This window comes from Lissotriton helveticus, chromosome 9 (assembly GCF_964261635.1).
Source record: "Lissotriton helveticus chromosome 9, aLisHel1.1, whole genome shotgun sequence".
Lineage (NCBI taxonomy): Eukaryota > Metazoa > Chordata > Amphibia > Caudata > Salamandridae > Lissotriton > Lissotriton helveticus.
Window position 1 is genome coordinate 638,283,232 of NC_136070.1, and position 17,409 is coordinate 638,300,640.

Genomic DNA, 17,409 nt, shown 5'->3' on the forward strand with positions numbered 1-17,409 from the left:
GGAGCAAAGGCTTCCACTTCAGGGGTCCAGAAATATGTCTTGTGGTGGCAGGCTTGTGTGTACCAGTCATGGAACCCACCAGAGACTGGTCATTTTTCAGGGGGCATCTCTAAGATGCCCTCTTAGTGTATTTTTCATTAAATACCACACGGTCATCAGTGTGGATTTAATGTGCTGAGAAGTTGGATAATAAACTTCCCAGTTTTCAGTAAAGCCATTATGGTGCTGTGGAGTTCCAAATGACAAACTCCCCGCACCATATACTCTTAATGGCATTACTGCACTTACAATGTCTAATAATTGGTCTAGACACTGTATGGGGTACTGGGCTCATGCACCTGTACCCTCACCACTGGAATAGTGCACCCAGCTATAGGGGTGGCTGACCTATGCCAGGGCAGTGGGTTGTAGGCATGGCACACAGTAATGTGTGCCATGTCAACTCTTCATTTTGTTCAGCACCAAAACAAGCAACCTGCAATGGCAGAGTGTGTGTGTGTAAAGTCACAGGGCCTTTAAGGGTGGCACAATGAGTGCTGCAGCCTTTACTGGCTTTCCCTGGCCACAGTGCCCTTGGTACCCATGGTACCTTTTACAAGGGACTGACATGTGGCCAGAGACGTGCCAATTGGGGGTACAAGGTACAGTATTGGGAAAGATCACAGGCCCTGGGAAACCAGGGCACATCCAGTCAAAGTTCATCAGCAGTCTGGCAAAAAGTGGGAGGGTTACTGCAACAGAAACCCAGCTTCCTACATTGATTCTGATTGAACTGTGGATACTCATTTGTATCATTTGAAGATGCAAACTTAACTGATAGAGGGATATCATTTGAAGGCCAATTTACGTTTGGTTTTAAAATTTAAAAAAAATCTTTTGTTACTGGAACTTGAATAAAATGGAAGCCAATTAGGCTGAGACAGTTTGCCTTAATGGTGGGAAGAGCTCCTTTGGCAAATAGAGGAAGGTGTGTGCTGGATCACTGTGCATTAATTAGAGATGGGCATCTTCTGCTTTCCTCCTCCCTGCACACCTTCATTTGGACCTCCTCTTTCAGGAACAGACATAAGAATGTATCCACTGTGGGTTTCAAATCTCAAAGCATGGTCCAACACCCACTTTCAAACTCCCCCCCCCCCCCCTTTTTTTTAGCACTTTTCCTATAATTTAGCAAATTGTACATTGACTTCTTTGGACGTTACTTTCCTCACAGTCCATGGATCAGGTAAGTCTCTCTCTTATCGTCATTATCATATTGAAATGTGTTTGGAGAAATGAGTGTGACTGTCGTAGTATCTGCTAACCTCTTCGTGGCTACATTTATTTTATGCCATGGCAGTGGAAATAAAAGTGGCCCAATAACTTGTTATGTTATGTTAAGCTTTTATTTATATAGCGCACGGCTACTCAACAAGAGTGTCCCGGCGCTTTCAGAGGGCGGCTCAGCAATTAAAAAACATAACAGTAGACAGAAAAAAGAAAAGTGGAATAGAAAAGAAAACAACCTAAAGATTAAAAAGCCAGGTCTTCAGGTTTTTCCTAAACAGGAGCAAACTAGGAATGCTGCGTAAAGCAAGGGACAACGAGTTCCACAACTGGGGAGCCTTAAGGCTAAAGGAACGACCTCCGATGCGAGCCTTCCTCACGCGGGGCACCACGGCCATGAACAAAGATTCCGACCGCAGAGAGCGGGCCGGACAGTAAAAGGCCAGTCTGCGCTGCAGATACTTAGCTCCGGAGCCAGAAAGTGCCTTATGCACCAGCGTCAACGTTTTAAACATTATCCGCTTACGGATGGGGAGCCAGTGAAGTGACTGTAGCACCCCAGATGTTCTTGCCCGCCTGTGAAGGCCGAATATGGCGCGAGCCGCAGAGTTCTGCGCCACTTGCAGCCTTTGGATCAGATACTCCGGAAGCCCTAAGTAAAGAGCATTAGCATAGTCCAGTCTAGATCCTATAAGAGCTTGGACAATGATCTTCCTATGCTCCTCTGTAAGCAGGGGTAGGAACTTCCGGAGCATCTTAAGGATGCCAAAACAGGTGCCCGTCAGACCAAGAATGTGCGATCTGAACGTAAGGCCATTATCGACCTTGACTCCCAGATTTTTGGCAACCAAAGATGGCTGGGCGGGGGGGGGCACATATCAACTGGCCACCAGTCACGCCATTCCGGTTCCGAAGCACAGCCAAATAGCAGAACCTCAGATTTACTAGAGTTGGCCTTGAGACCATTCTGCTGGAACCAGTCAAAGACCCTCTTCAGACATCCCTGAATGCTCTCCCCGTCAAATGACTGGTCTTTCCTGCAGGTGAAGAGAACTTGTGCTCTTTAAAGCAATGGCACTAAGAAATGCACTTTCACACACTTATTACTACGGTGCAGAGGTCAGGTTAATTACCAGAGCAGTGTCAAAGTCATAGGAGAAAAATAATTGCTTACATGCTCACAGGTTGCACGTTATAGTTACTTTACTCATGGATGGAATGTCCTTATTAGCCACATGGCCTCTTCAATGTAGTTTTGTGGAACTGCACAAATGTAACCGCCTGTATCCTAGGTCTGTTGAAATATCTTTTGGTAAAACAAATACACCTGAAAACATTTCAAGGCATAAACCATATATGCAAATGCACAGAGTACAGTAAGCTATTTATTACCATTGTAGAGGGAGGGGGAAGGGCATCATTGCCTAAACTGAAAAGCATTACAGAATGTCGCTGTTACTTGGGTCTTTTTATTCAGCTGATGAAATAAATTAGTGAAAGCTGCCTTACAGTCTCCAGCGTGCTGGTGAATGCTATAGGTATATATATTTTAACAAGTGTTCAGTGATCTCACACTTCAGAACGGATAGAAAAAATAGGCTTTTGAGCCATTGTGTTTAAATATTGTCCTTTAAAGTGCATAATTTAGCCGAGAGTGCCACCATAGCGGGTTTCTGTGTTAGAGGTTCCTGGGACCACCCACATGCAATTGTGCAAATTCAGCGAGGTATTTATATCTTAATTTATGAACATTCCCCAGCTAGCACTAAAAAGATAAGCCAACTGTTGACTTGCATCAAAACTCCAAAATGTGATTTTCAAAATGCTTAACACAAGAGAAAAACTTCCTCGCTCATACCTTCATCTGGCAAATATTGGAACTCCATGGCTTCGCTGACTTCTTTATCCGAAGGACGTCGAAGTTGCATCTGCACGCGCACTGGCTCTCGAATTGCCTGGTTTTGATACGCAGGCGTGCGGAAGACTATTGCCACCTGCCGGTGGACATCAGCCTGCGAAAAGGTCCCTTTGGCTTCCCAGGAACCCAGGAAGAAACGCACTTCAATATCTTCTGCGTAAGAAATGAGAGAAAATGAAGGGCAGTTAAAATCCACATAAGGGAGAGGACAATCTAATACCATGGGTCATCACCACAGAGTAAAAGCACACTGTGAGAACATGAGGTGATAGTTTAGTGACCGAGTCAGCTAGGGTCACATTCACACAACATTATTCATGCAAAACTGAAACTATTTAGACCAAACAAGATTTTAGTACGTTTTAAGACTTTATAAGAGTACTCCAACTCCTAAAAGGAAATACAAGGCAAAGGTGTACAAAGGAACCTTATGTTCCATGTATCTGCTAATTAAATGTAGTCGTTTTGGCACCAGAATAAAGTGTGTAAACTTTCAGATCCATGACAGGGGATTAAATGTCAGCTACTTTGCTCCTTTTCCAAGTAATCTGACTTGGATTGGTTTGAAAAGAGATCTCTCCAGATACAAATCCGGACCTCGAGCTAACCTCTGGCTAAAAGCCATGAAAAGGAAGCATTTCTTATTTGTCATGGGCCTGTGATAATTTTGAACCCTCTTGAATGCCGCCTTCCTTGACAGAATATGCTCAGATAAGCCAAACTCTGCTACACTAAGCTACTCTTGAAGAAGATCAAGCTTTAACATCAGACTGGACACCAACAGACCATTCATAAGCAAAGTTCAACTCCATTCTTGGGCTTTTCCTGTGTGTAATTCAAGTAGGAGAGAGCAAAAGCATCCATACACTTTCTACTCTCCTGCGTGGAATATGCAAATTTCCTCCAGCTTGGTGTGCCTGAATATCGGCTTAACGGGCTACAATGACTTCACAATACATTAAAGAGACTTAAAAGACGCATCACATAGTAAGATAAGATGCCTTATTTAGTCTAACTTTGTGACCCCCCCCAACGCACTGGAGAATTCTATCCAACATGTACTATTGATAAATGATGGCCAATACAGACCAAGATGTTATTGGTTTAACATGTTAATGGATTAGGTTTACGCTTCCTAGAACACAAAAAGTGATATGTTATTAGCAAACCTGGACATGGTGTTTCTAAAGGAGGCAAAGCATGTAACTAGCCGATGTCAAGTATAATTATGAACAAATGTGAATTATGATTGTACTATACAATATTTAAAACTTTGTTTCTCCTTCACTGCATAAGTACCAATTTCTTAATGTACATTGCATTGATACGCATATCTGGATATATAAACGGAAAAATGTTAATAAAAAGATATTTAAAGAAAGAGAGACTTCATTTGCATTTGAATCAAAAGGAACACATCAGCCCAATCTCTCTCGCTCTCTCTAAATCTCGCTTTCCCTTTTGGCTCTTCATCAACAATTATGTATTGGAAAAAGACCCTCACACCTATCCCGGGGAAAAACTCACACTTTCCAACCAAGAGCGTTAGCTCAAAGGTGCAACATTGGAATCGAAATCCCAACCAACAACAGTAATCTTCTCAAACAATACTGCAACACTCTCTAATGGGATAAGAAATATTCACAGCTACCTCATGTTTAGCAAAACACTAAAACCATGTTTACTACCAGTAATCAGACCCACGATGAGCAACCTTCATGATAACGGACAAATGTTACGTACGGATCAGTTAAAACTGAACATCTGGCTGCCTTCTCACGAGTCCGACAGCAAGAACACTGGAAATTACGATCTGAACTGCTCAGACACTGGGGGCAAAAAAGGGAACAGCAGTACTGCTCTGGGGTTAGGTGGACAAGTGAGAAAAGAAAATGTGCCGCACACCTGATGAAAGATTTCACCTCCGAAAGACAGGAATGTGATCTAAGTGGCAATTATTTTCAATTTTTACGGCACTATTATCCAGATGGGAGAGCCTGTCCAACATCAAAATTGTGCAACAAACGTGTGCAGAAGGAAACCTGTGAAACAATTCTACTCCTCTATATCAGGAATCACTTTTGGGAGGCATGGATGTATTAGGAACATCACAAGGTACAAATGCAAAACAAAAGTGCTCCAGCATTGAACATCACCAACACAGTTATTTTACTTATTTTTTTATACATGAAAGTTTACACATAAGCCTTGCAAAAACTTCAACCACGGTATAACAGCAGGAAATCAAGAGAAATATCAAACTAGAATATAAATTACATAAAATTATAGTATTCGTCCCAGAGTGAACGTTGAATAGTGGCTGTCAGAATCGCAGAACACTTGAGTTGGGCATGCCCTATCCTAATGGGAGATGCTGCTGGAAGTGAAGGATTTTAAATTCTATTTGAAGTGCTCACATCAGGGATTTTCCTAATTGCAGGAGGGATGGGGTTAAATATTTTGGGAGACTTTCCCGGGAAAACTTCCTTCAGTGTTCTGGGTTTTTTAATTAAGGAATTTCTAGATGAAGTCTACTATAAACAGAATGGGAGCCTCTTGAGATGATCACTGTGAGCCAGATAGTTAGCAGACCCTCCCATGCACAGACTTGTTGACTGAGCTTCTTGCCTTAATGGGGAAACAATTAAGTGCGGCTAGGATTGGAGTGATATGTTTGGATCTACTGGAGCCGGTAACTAAATGTGTTGTTGGGTTGAGGGCTGCTTTCAATGGGACTAGGTAAACTCTGTGAATGCTAGTCAATAGCAGGTAGCTAATATCAAGTTTGATAGAACTAGATATTGGACCACAGTTTTGAATTTGTCTGCTGGGATAAGAGACAAGTGTGCCTAGGAGTCTGATTTGATTTTGTGCACCTTTAGCTGCAGCACTGGTATGGGTATGGATATTTAGGTGTGTGGGCGGGGAGATTTAGGTGTTTGTCATCAGTAAAAAGAATGGTTTACAGATCAGCAGGTTTGGAAAATTCAGCCAGGCTTGGACCAGCATAGTGCAGAGCAGTGGTGAGAGCAGAAGGAAGTTCGATCTTTTTCTGTGATATCAGTTTGAGATGCTGGATGGGTTTCCATGACTGGAGCTTGCGGAGATATTAGATTGTCTCAGCAAAAAGCAGTGGGGTGCCTTGTAAAAACTGAAATGTGTAAGGGTGGGGAAGGATGGAACCTTGGTAATACCCCTTGGCAAAGAATAGAAAGGCTTGAGTATGAAAGTCTCATTTGTGTGAGTGATAAGTGAGACAAGACTCAAACCCTCTCAGAACCATGCTGTTAATCCCCAACCAGTTTCTAAGAATTTTTAAAAGAGGGGCATGATTGCTTGCGTTAACTGCACAGCATAAATTAAGAAGGAAGATCAGGCAATATTCTTCACTGTCCAGGATGGGTAAGGCACCGTCCACACCATGCAGCATTGCTCTTTCTGGGTGGCCGACTGTTCTGCATCCAAACTGGTTGCCACTGAGTAGATGGTTTTCTTTTAAGTGTCTGGTTAACTGTTTGGCTACACAACGTTTAAGCACTTTTGCTAGGAAGGGAAGATTGGTTACTGACCATAAGTTATTAAGGTTGGCAGATTCTGCATTAGTTATTCTTAAGAGGATGGGGGACTTGCGTTGAGTAGGGCATGAGGGATGAAGAGATGATCTTCAGTAGTATCTGGGGCAGGGTGAGCAAAATGAGAGAATGCTCTGATAGAGTGTTTCCCAGTATAGTTTAATATATAAGTTCGTAACGGGTCCAACATATCTGGGCATTTGAGTTTACTGAGGTAACAAATATGTTTCTGCAGTTAGGAGAGCTCAATATATTTTCTTTGAGAAAGTTACACAATATGCTGCAGTTTGTGTTGTTGTTGGATAGATCAAGAAAGGGCCAGGGTTTGGAAGACTTTTTCATGAGGTCCAAACATTTTCTGGAGCCCTGCTGATTTCTGATCTGTATAAGTCTTGGCTAAGACACTAGGTCTTGTCTTTGATATATATATATATATATTCACTGAAAAAACCATAGGTTTCACACCAGTTATAGTTAGGTGAAAATTTTACTCGCATAAAACCATTGAAATTCCCACGTTATAGTTGGTTGGACTCACTATAACTTGCGCGTGCAATGCACTGCTGATGACGTCACATATTACATCACTCATGACATGGTCAGTGACATCACTCATGACATCACTGATGACTTTTAATTTATGATTTATTATTGGTCTTATTATAATTTTAAGGAGACTCTTAACGATAGATGTATTAACAACTGAATCAGCAAATGTACGCGGAACTGGTCTTAGGATTATTATGAGAAAGGCATGACTTATGCCTACTTTCCCAACTGACTATGGCTTACCGTAATAATGACACTTTGGTAACGTGACTGATTTAATCATGAGCAAGTGGTCCTTACACCCGATAATGGTCTATAGTACCTGATAGCGCCATAACCGATTTATGAAGACGCCCGTACCAGAAGAATAATTATTTCCGTGGTCCGTACCTTTAGAACTAGATAGCGAGGTGACCAATCCAAGATGGCGCTCACACTAGGATTTTTATTTTCGAGGTTTATGCTCTTTAACAGATACATAAGAATTGTTCATGTTATATCCAATGGTTACTATTACTGCGAATATCTTATTGACTTAATTAATAGTACTAAGAATTTGGGTCGACAGTATACGATGACCCACTACAATATGGCACTGATGCTTTTTACTTACAAATAGCCACTCTAAGATGGCGCCAGTGGTGAACGCCACTTACGTACTCGCGATTTTCTAGACATGTGAGGTAAGCTACAGGCTGGGTACAAAACTTTACATAGATGAGGCTGTTTACCGTTATGTGCACTGTTCCTTACTTAATCTCTATTTGGGTTATAGAACTCGTACTCGTGCAGAAGCCATAACGAAGACTTTTGATGGTTGGACGAATATTGCCCGATAATTGTTACGGCTTTTATAATAAGGTGAAGGACGTCTGCAATATATATTTTTCTGGTGACTAGACTTAGATACCATATCTGTATGTTTATGAAGATTTCATACAGAAGTTGCTTATATTTTAGTTGATTTACTAGAATAGGAACGTGAGAATTAATAGAAAAGATAACAAGGAGTTGTTCCCTTAAAAACAGAGGGAGTGCGACTAGGTTAGAGTTATCGACTTCATTATAGAAACGACAACAAGTTAGTGAGTGATTATGGGTACTCATTAAATTTACATTTGGATTGTAGGACGCTACCCGTGTTGTACCCTTTACTGTGACTGGACCAATATTGCCTGAATACAGCCCGATTTTGACTGAGGAGCTTTGATAAGGTGAGGGTTACTGTCAAGTTACCTGTATGAATGAATTACAAAATTGTATACCGATTTGAATAACGATAACTGAGGGACGGTGTCTATATATTTTTTAGACTAGATTTTAACCGGGCCAGAAGATTATTGTGGACACTTTAGTGAGATTAATTTGGTGAGTTATTGTGACAATATTTGCTAATACTATAGATCAGTTTGGATATGTGATATTTGCACTTGAAGGATCTTATTCTCAATTGGGTATGACAGTGTCACCTAAGAACCACAACCTAATACTCTAAATAGCCGTGAACTACTCTTCTAGGCTAGTTATATTATGACCTGGTGATCTATTAAATATTGGGGACGTTTGGTACTCTTTACTACATCAATTAAAGTTACATGTTTTTTGTGGAGACTCAGGGACGAGTTTTGGGGGTGTCCCCTTCTTACCTACTAATTTTTCTTCAAATCTATGATGGCTTGAGGATGTATCCCTTAAGGAATACTTTTGGAAATGCTGTGGAAGCATTAACAGATTTGTTTTTGTATTTTGAAAATATGTTATTTACTTTGCTATTTGGGTTGCAGCCCTGAAGAAGTCATATGTCTAAACGGATTTGACGAAACACGTGTTGGCTGCATCTAATTATGTGATGGAACTTGGATTGGAGTACATTTGAATTTGGACATTAAAAAGAACTACATTTCAAAGACTGAATTCTATGATTTGAGTGCTCGGAAGACTATTATACTAATTATTAAACCGCTTTTGTGGTTTACTGCTGGGGATGTGGTAACCGTCCCCGTTTCATCCTGAGCACCTCTTTACGAATTGTTTATTTACATTGACCTCGATTTGCTGTGCGCTCTTTCTAGCTGTTACCACCTGTATTGTAAAGGGCTTAAAACCTGTCGTTTCGGGAGGTAATATTTCCTTTGCACAGATATTAGAATTTCTGAAATAAACGTGTCTCTTGAGAGACAAGCGGTACCCTTAGTATCTGGTGAAAAGGAAAAGAAATAACTAACATCAGCGCACAGAAGTGGCATCTATATAGGGTCTACAGATCATTTCCACAGTGAAACAGTGTCAGTGGGGATTCGTACTGTGCCACCTACCGGCATGCAGAGGTAGTGCTCAAACATTTCCGCATCCTGTCTGAAGCCTGAGTAATATTGAAAATCTGATCAGATCAATAATCTGCAGTTAAAAGTAACCATCCGAAAATCTAGGTACGCTTCTGTGCAGCGGTAAAGCAATGGCCTCTCATAATAACTGAGCTATAGGAGGGAGTGTCCTGTAGGTTCTCTAGAGGTGGGAGTGTTGTACACACACAGTCAGATTATTGGTGCTGTCTTTCAATATGTACTGCTAAGCCTTTCTGGGGGATGAAGTTTGTTATTTAAGGAAATAATGTTCATATTTCCATCATTATTATTGGAGGATGAGGAAGAAAGTAGGTTCGAAATAAAACTGCTTTCAATAATGAATATTTCATCGTTCTACTTTAGAATGGACAATGCAAGTCATATATTTCTTAGAATAGAATTTAGTTTAAGGGTGATTGAGTACAGTTTGTCAACAGTGTAAAGAGTTTTTGAAAGGCTGACTGTAATCTGTATGACAGCTCTAAAAGTTCTCAGCTTTAGAAAACAAGTGAGGGGATTGTGTCTGGGGTTGGAGGAGATTCTGCTTTTGGTGCAAGAGTTGAGTGTGCTGGTTCTTGGACAGGGAGGGGCTGACAGGAGATATTCTCCTGGAGTTAACACACTCAGGAGGGAAGAAGGGAGTGTATGGGGTAATGCTGGAAGGAGACGTCATTGGGAGCTAGCACAAAATAGGATGGACATTTAGCAGTAAGGGATTAATGAAAATCTTAAGACTGTCTATAGATTGAGACAGTCATGTGGGTGAGGTTCTTATCTAACGAATCTGTGTTGAGGAGTACAAATTGTGGAAGGGAAGACTGGGGAGGACGGAATAAGGCTGAGGTTATTAGTAGGTGGGTGAGAATGGAGGGTGCCTTCCAAGAGCGAAGGAGATTCCTGAACTGGTAATCAAATTGGACAAGAGCATCATTTGTTGAATCACAATCTAGTTATTTTTAAAAAGGTGATTGATAGTTTTCCAGCCATGGGAGATGAAGAGGGTATCAATAGGGCCTTTCCATGAATGAGTTTTCTAGTCACTTCCCATTTCAGTTCTTCTGAAAGGATCTATTCCCAGAGTGATTGACTGTGAGAGAAGAAAAGAAGGTCAATTTTTAGGCATACCTTATGACCACAATGGTATTGGTCATTGGAGATCTTTTATAAACCTCGCGTGAGGTTCTTTATGGTACTTTTGTGAAATTTGAAGGGATTTTTTTAAAGAGTACAGATCAGATTTGGATAGCTTTTCAAGAATATAGTAGCTAGGCTGATCCATGGGATATTGACAATATGCAAACCGAGCATCTTTCGAGAATTTTTTTTATGCACTGCCTGTAGGACATACACGTCACAATCGTGATGGAGACAGAATAATAGCTAAAAGAAGACAGGGAACAAGGAAAAGATAGACATGATGAGGAGAAAAGTCAGATGCAGGATATATAAACCATATAAAAAGTAGCATGCAATGAAGAAGCTCTTTCATTAAGATACAAGATTAAAATGGACAAGTCAAGGGACAATAATAGTCACTAGTAGCACATTGAAGTTCATCCCTCAGAAAACGTTTAAAAGCTACAAACAGCCTTGCAGATGCATGCAAAACTATATTAACAATCAGAATCACAAAGATATACATATAAGAACTCAGGAACCTACATTACCGCTTTACTTACCTTTTTGGACTTTATCACAGAGCAAAAAGATTTCATCACCACCCTGACAACTGCCTGAGTTTTTGTTTACTCTGCAGATCTTCAGCTCAGCAGTGTTTGGAGCTCCTGTTAGGAGTACAAAAAACACAAGCCTTTGACAACCTTGACTGCAAAATTCTGGTCCAGTATGATTGCAAGTGACATTTTATTTGCAGATGTCTATTTCAGCATTCATTCGGTAGAGGCAACACAGAGGCAGAAAGTTTTTGTAGGGTGGGTGTGAATAAGAAAGCCCTCACAAGTTTGACAAATGCACAACTGGTCCTTACTGAGTCTTCATAATATATCCATGTCTGATCATATAATGTGACTCTCAAAGTATGAAGGTCTCCCACCCTGGTAAGGTATAAACGTCAAGATGGGGAACAGAATAGTGTCATGGTCTTCCCTAGCCCTCATATTTCTAATAGATAGGGGAAAACGTGAGGAGTGAAAGTTTAAAACCAAGTGAAAAGTTGACAAGTGATGGGTTTTGTAGGAGAAGTGACTTCTAGAGTGCTAGATCAAGTTTGGTCACACTAGACAATGGTTCAGTCTTGGCCAGACCAATCAGAAGTAACTGAGAGTGAGGGACACAATAGCATTTGATGGTTGGTCTGAAAAATGAAGTGAAGGTTTGTGTACAGTTACCAAAATACAGGGCAGCAGGTACACGTTGGCTAAAATCCCCTTTAGAATTCCTTCTCATACCAACTGTGGGAAATATCAAGGGATAACTGGGAATGGATTGCTCGCTGTCTTCTGAAGGTGAGGTTTCCAATGTAATATCAAATATTAATAAGGTGTACAAGCGACACTCCACGTAACTACAAGCTACACACTCCAAACCACTCTAACACCATTGATAATCTCTGTTCATAGACAATAATTGGGGCATGGATGTGGATCTTCTAACTAATCTGATCCTTCCAAAAACTAAATAAGCATCAATAAAGTAATACCATTTGATAAATGAGATTCCTCTTCAAAGGGCAATCTATTCTCTTATTTTTAAAATTAAACTGTGCTTTCACAGATACAATTACCTCTTGCAGAAGTAATGTGAAAACGGTGAAAGTAACAACAGATCATGAAGGAATGGAATGTTATCATGAGACTGTTTTTAAGTTCGCCCAAAATGTCAAAAATATTCATTTTGGCAATGGGACAACAGACACCTAAACAAATGGCCACACCAATGTCAGGTGGGGATTGTAAAAGTATAGTTTGAAAATAAAAACAAGCATTCAAGCTTTTGCAATGCCAATAGGTCTGGGGTTAATGCATTAATGAATGCAACATATGTACATTAGAGCAAGCTACAGGAAAGGGAACCAGCAGGAGCAGACAGATAGGGATAAAGTTGTAAAGTAGCAACTTATAGAGTTCAACTCCGGGAATCAAGTCGAAGCAGGAGGATTCACCCAAACAGACAGGTGAAAAATGAATGATGGGTGGTAGAAAAAAAAAGAAGGTTGAAAAGGATGAACCAAATGTTTGCTCTATGTACATTAACAGCTACAGGTTGTTAGACAGCTGTGCTGTCAACAGCCAGGCCTCTTCTGAAACGAATCTTGCATACAAAGTAGTATGGTAGCAGTTGGTACTAGAATTGCTAGTGTGCTTCAGCTCTGAAGAAAAGCTGGATCCCTTTACAGATTCCAGCACTGACAAATAGTCATGGTTTACTTTCACAATTAAGTGCATGTAGACAGACCAGGGGTTGGAAGTGGGAGATCAAAACCGCCCTTGATGGGATGAAAGTTCCAATGACAGCTAGCAAGGATGAACAAAGACTGATTCTTCTTAGGCCCGCTAATACAATTCACAGGAGTCAAACATAGATATTTGGGCAAAAACCCCTTGGTTCGTAGGTGATCGAAAAAAGCCTAAAGTGAGCCTACTGCTTGGAGCTATAGACTAGCAGCGATGCAAATGAAACAGTGCTATCTTGACTGCCTGATTTATTCAGGCATAAATATTACAGCTATACTGGTGGAGAGTCAATTTCTATAAAACAAATCAAGTAAGCATTTCAAAATGTGACTGTTCCTTACGGTTATCAAAGATGGGTTGAGACACCACCATGGGCAGAGGCATAAACTGGCCACGTGTTGGATCTTGGATAAAGACCTGGAAGCAGAGACGGACTGCATTGAGATCGTAGTCCCCTTTGAGGTCGGCTATGGGAACTGGAACAAAGCAAGAGATACATCTTTAACATATGAGGTTAACAGACTAGAAGATGCAACAAGTAAAACATTTAAGAGCATACAAAAGAGAGAAAAAGGTTTACTAATATGAACGTTCTGTCATTCAGTTTTTAACTAAACTGTAGCACCGAGATAATAAAATACAAATATAATTTTTTCTTGAGGTTTGTGGGTGGTCAGAGAATATTGTAGAGTATCTTGTTTACCAATGATGTCCCCCAAACTAGCAATAATATTGAAATCTAGTTGGATAACTAAGTTAGTCCTCTTGAGCACTTAACTCTCTAGAGGGAGAAAAGTCAAGTGGACCAGGCTTACTTACAGCCAAACGTATCAAACATTGCGTCCAGGAAGGAGGTAGTGTAACATAATAATACCTCTGGAATTTAACATTCATTCTGTGTTCGACTGTGTGATGCCCACAGCAAAGAACCAGGGGAAAGCCTTCTCTAGGTCTCGCTGGTTCTGAAACTTCATGGCCAACTATGGGACGGGAGTTAAGCCCACTAACAGTCCTGAACTCAGAGAAGCCATTCAAAGTAGTCTGGTCTGCTAAGAGACAGAAGGCCTTCAAAGACTTTAAGAAGGAATTGTGCAAGGTTTCCAAATACAATGTTATAGCTAATGGTTTCATTTTAGGGGCTGGTTACACTCTAGCAGGAGAAACCTACACTCACGTAATTCTGGAATGCTCAGAATGGAATGCTCAGAAACTCCAGCAGTCCTTCATCTGCATGTCACTTAGACAGGGCTCGAAAACTCCACTTGCCCGCTTGCATTTGCGAGCCAGATTTAATTAGGATGAGCTATTTTTAGGTCCTACTTGCCCTTTCTGGTGAGTAGGAAGACAAACTTACTTTTGACTTCTGCTTCTGAAAGCAGAGCAAATGTAACAAGATAACAATATTTAAATACATCTTTATTGCTCACAGTGAACGATCAATAAAAATGCCTCTAAATATTGTTAACATGTCACATTTGCTCGGCTTTCAGAGACAGAGATCAAATGCATTACAGTTAGGTCGAGTAGATGTTTCAAGTTACTAGAACTGCAGGGATAGTGAAATGTTTATGATTTTTCGAGCCCTGTAAGAATTGACACTGTCAGGAGCAGGCACCTTTACATTCTGCACTGGGAAGTACTCTCGTCATTGGATTGTGAACAGGATCCTTTTAAGGCGTCTACTCCATGGTAGTTGATTGCATTTTCACTGTTGCACCCTATCTACTTCCTCTATCTAATTCCTGTTTCTGCATGACTTTTACAAGATACAGCATACAGACTTGAAAACCTACATGTAAGGAATTGGCATAGTCCACTTACCACCTATTCATAGCTGAAATATCCTATATAATGTTATCTCATAAAAAATAAAATAAAACAGCCTGATTTCCTGAAATTTGATTTGAATTGATTCACACCTGGCTTCATATGGTAGGAAAACGGAGGCAAATAAGCCTGAGAGATGGTGGTTCTCTGGAATAAATGATCTTAGCGAATGGCACAATGCAGAAGTTAGAGGTATAGTGAGAAGGCAACACTATCCGGCACTCTACATTGTATTGGAAACTCTGCAGCTAAGAAGGTTAAGAGACACACATATCGGATACATGCTGTAAGATATGGATTAAACCACACCATGGCACAGTTAAAATAAACTCTGCCGTACTAAGGCGGTCCACCAGGGTGGTGTGGTCTAATGATACCATGTTTTGATTATGCAGAAATCAGGCACCCTTCTTAGAGCAGCAATAAATCAGTACTACGGCACTATGGTTTGCCTGAGTAGCACTGAGGATTTAAGCATTTTACATTTAATCATATAGTTGATAGCAATATGGCGTTGATCAACATACGTTTTTTTTCCTCGTAACTGCTTTAAAAAAAAAAAGAAAATCAGTCTTTCAGGATCTAAGAATGGATACTTGTACCCGTTTTAGATTTGGTACTAACACAGATCTTTGTGGGCACTCAAAGTAAGACTATTCAAGGGTTAATAAAAATATAATATGGCGAGAGGAGCAAATTAAGTTTATGCATTGAGAATTCAGGATCAGTATTAATGGATGGGAACTACTCTTGTTTAATGTGTTGCCTTGTGGAAGAGATGTGTAGTTGGGAAGCCAATACTAAAGGAGAAATACTAGAATGATCTGAGAGCTATTTTATTGTCTGAAAAGACATTGTGGGTGGTGGGCAACAGCAATAATGTTAGATAAAAAGATTGCTTACTGGTATTAAGTATTGCTTTGTATTGTTTCACTGCAGCTTTAAAATACAACTTGAAGTCCTCATAGCCAGAACAGCCAACGACCTCCAATCTTTGTTGGATGCCTTTAACACCATATGACTGGGGCGTGGCAATGCCGTGCAGCGAAATGACCGCACTTTAAGTCGGCTCCGCCGACTGAGCCCAATCTGCCATTATCCGGCAAAACAGACGAAATAGGAGCAGCGGCACACAAGTTCCAACCCTCCTGTGTCCACGAGCTTCCCGACATCCGCAATCAGAGGCAATCCGAGGAACTAGCAGGGCAGTAGAGACTTCTCTGGGACCAGGGCCTGCAGCGGCCTATACACGCGGCCTGTGGCAGATCCAGGGGTTTGCGTATGAGGGCAGGCCAACGCGAGCCGGGCCAACTCCCGGCTCCCCCGCTCCGCGCATCCGCCAGCAGCCACGGAACACCGGACGAATGTGGGCCCCCCGTGCTCAGGACACACCGGAACACCGCCTCACTCCTGAGGGGAAGCAGCTGCGCTGGGAAACGACGGAACACGGGGAGCAACGTAGTGAGTTGGTGGCCTCGTCCTTGTGCAAGGATGGCTTCTCAGTACTCACTGAAAACGAACAGCAACCCCAGCACACAGGTATTCAAACAGGCCCCGGGAGGAGAAGATGACAAACCCCACATTTAGAGTGATAGCTGGCTGCAAGGGTGGTGCGCACTGCGGCCCAGGGATGGGATTTACAACCGCTAACAACCACCACCGTGCACCAGGCACCATTAAAGGGGAGATTGTAAGAAGAACATGCCGGCTCAAAGTGAAGCTGTAGAGCAGCTAAAAAAGTGAACAGCACAGGACACCGCGCTCTGGAAACAAAGTGTATAGTGCTCACGGTGTCCCAAAGGCGCGAACTGAGTGGCAGTGAAGATGGTGCCTGTTTGCAAGCAGCTCCCTGAGGGAAGTACTGGCTGATTGATCCAAGTTGTCCCGTAACTACTGCACAAAGGTGTATTCCTGAGACTGTGATTCAGAGATAGACATTACATACGCCAAGTATTTACAGCTGGCAACAGGGAAGTGGACTCTTGCTTACAGACACAACATCCTTTTCTCACAGTGCCACTAATGCTGCGTGCGACTCACAGGCAAGCCACTGGGGACGCGGGTAGCTGCAGGAGGGCGCAAAAAACTGACACTGTGGTCCCCGTGGGCTCCACACCCGTGAAAACTCGAACCGGAGCAAGAAGACACGCTGGTGGATTGGATGACACTCCACCTCCACTCCAACTATTGTCCTCAACAGGAATGAGGAACACAGACACTAGTCCACCCCGGCTGACTTTCAACTAAAAAGTGGGCAAACAAGCAGAGGGGGACCACGTTGCCCCAGAGAGTACAGGAAACGCAGCAATGGGCGCGGTGCCAGACGAGGACATTCGCACAATGTTCAAAGAGGTAAAGGCAAGTCTCCAGGCTATATTCTAAAATGGATTCTCTGGCGGCGCAAATGGATAGGCTCACACACCGCGTGGAAAAACACGATAATCGTCTAGATCCGCTCGAAACCAGGTTGTCAGAAGCGAGAGAGAAGCTACTACAGATGGACTCAGTGCTCAACCTCA

At 41.8% G+C, this 17,409-nt stretch overlaps 1 protein-coding gene across 4 annotated transcripts in view; it reads right to left on the bottom strand.

Annotated features, from left to right (window-relative positions):
- Positions 1 to 17,409, bottom strand: part of RELA (RELA proto-oncogene, NF-kB subunit) — a 186,164-nt gene that overhangs the window by 16,775 nt on the left and 151,980 nt on the right. For 2 of the 4 annotated variants that reach the window (XM_078660705.1, XM_078660706.1), the window contains exons 7-9: positions 13,405 to 13,539; positions 11,330 to 11,434; positions 3,125 to 3,337 (exon numbers count right to left, since the gene is read on the bottom strand). In XM_078660705.1, coding sequence (XP_078516831.1) covers positions 3,125 to 3,337; positions 11,330 to 11,434; positions 13,405 to 13,539 — 453 coding nt within the window. The remainder of the gene's footprint in view (positions 1 to 3,124; positions 3,338 to 11,329; positions 11,435 to 13,404; positions 13,540 to 17,409) is intronic. The other 2 variants (XM_078660708.1, XM_078660707.1) reach the window with 1 other exon arrangement.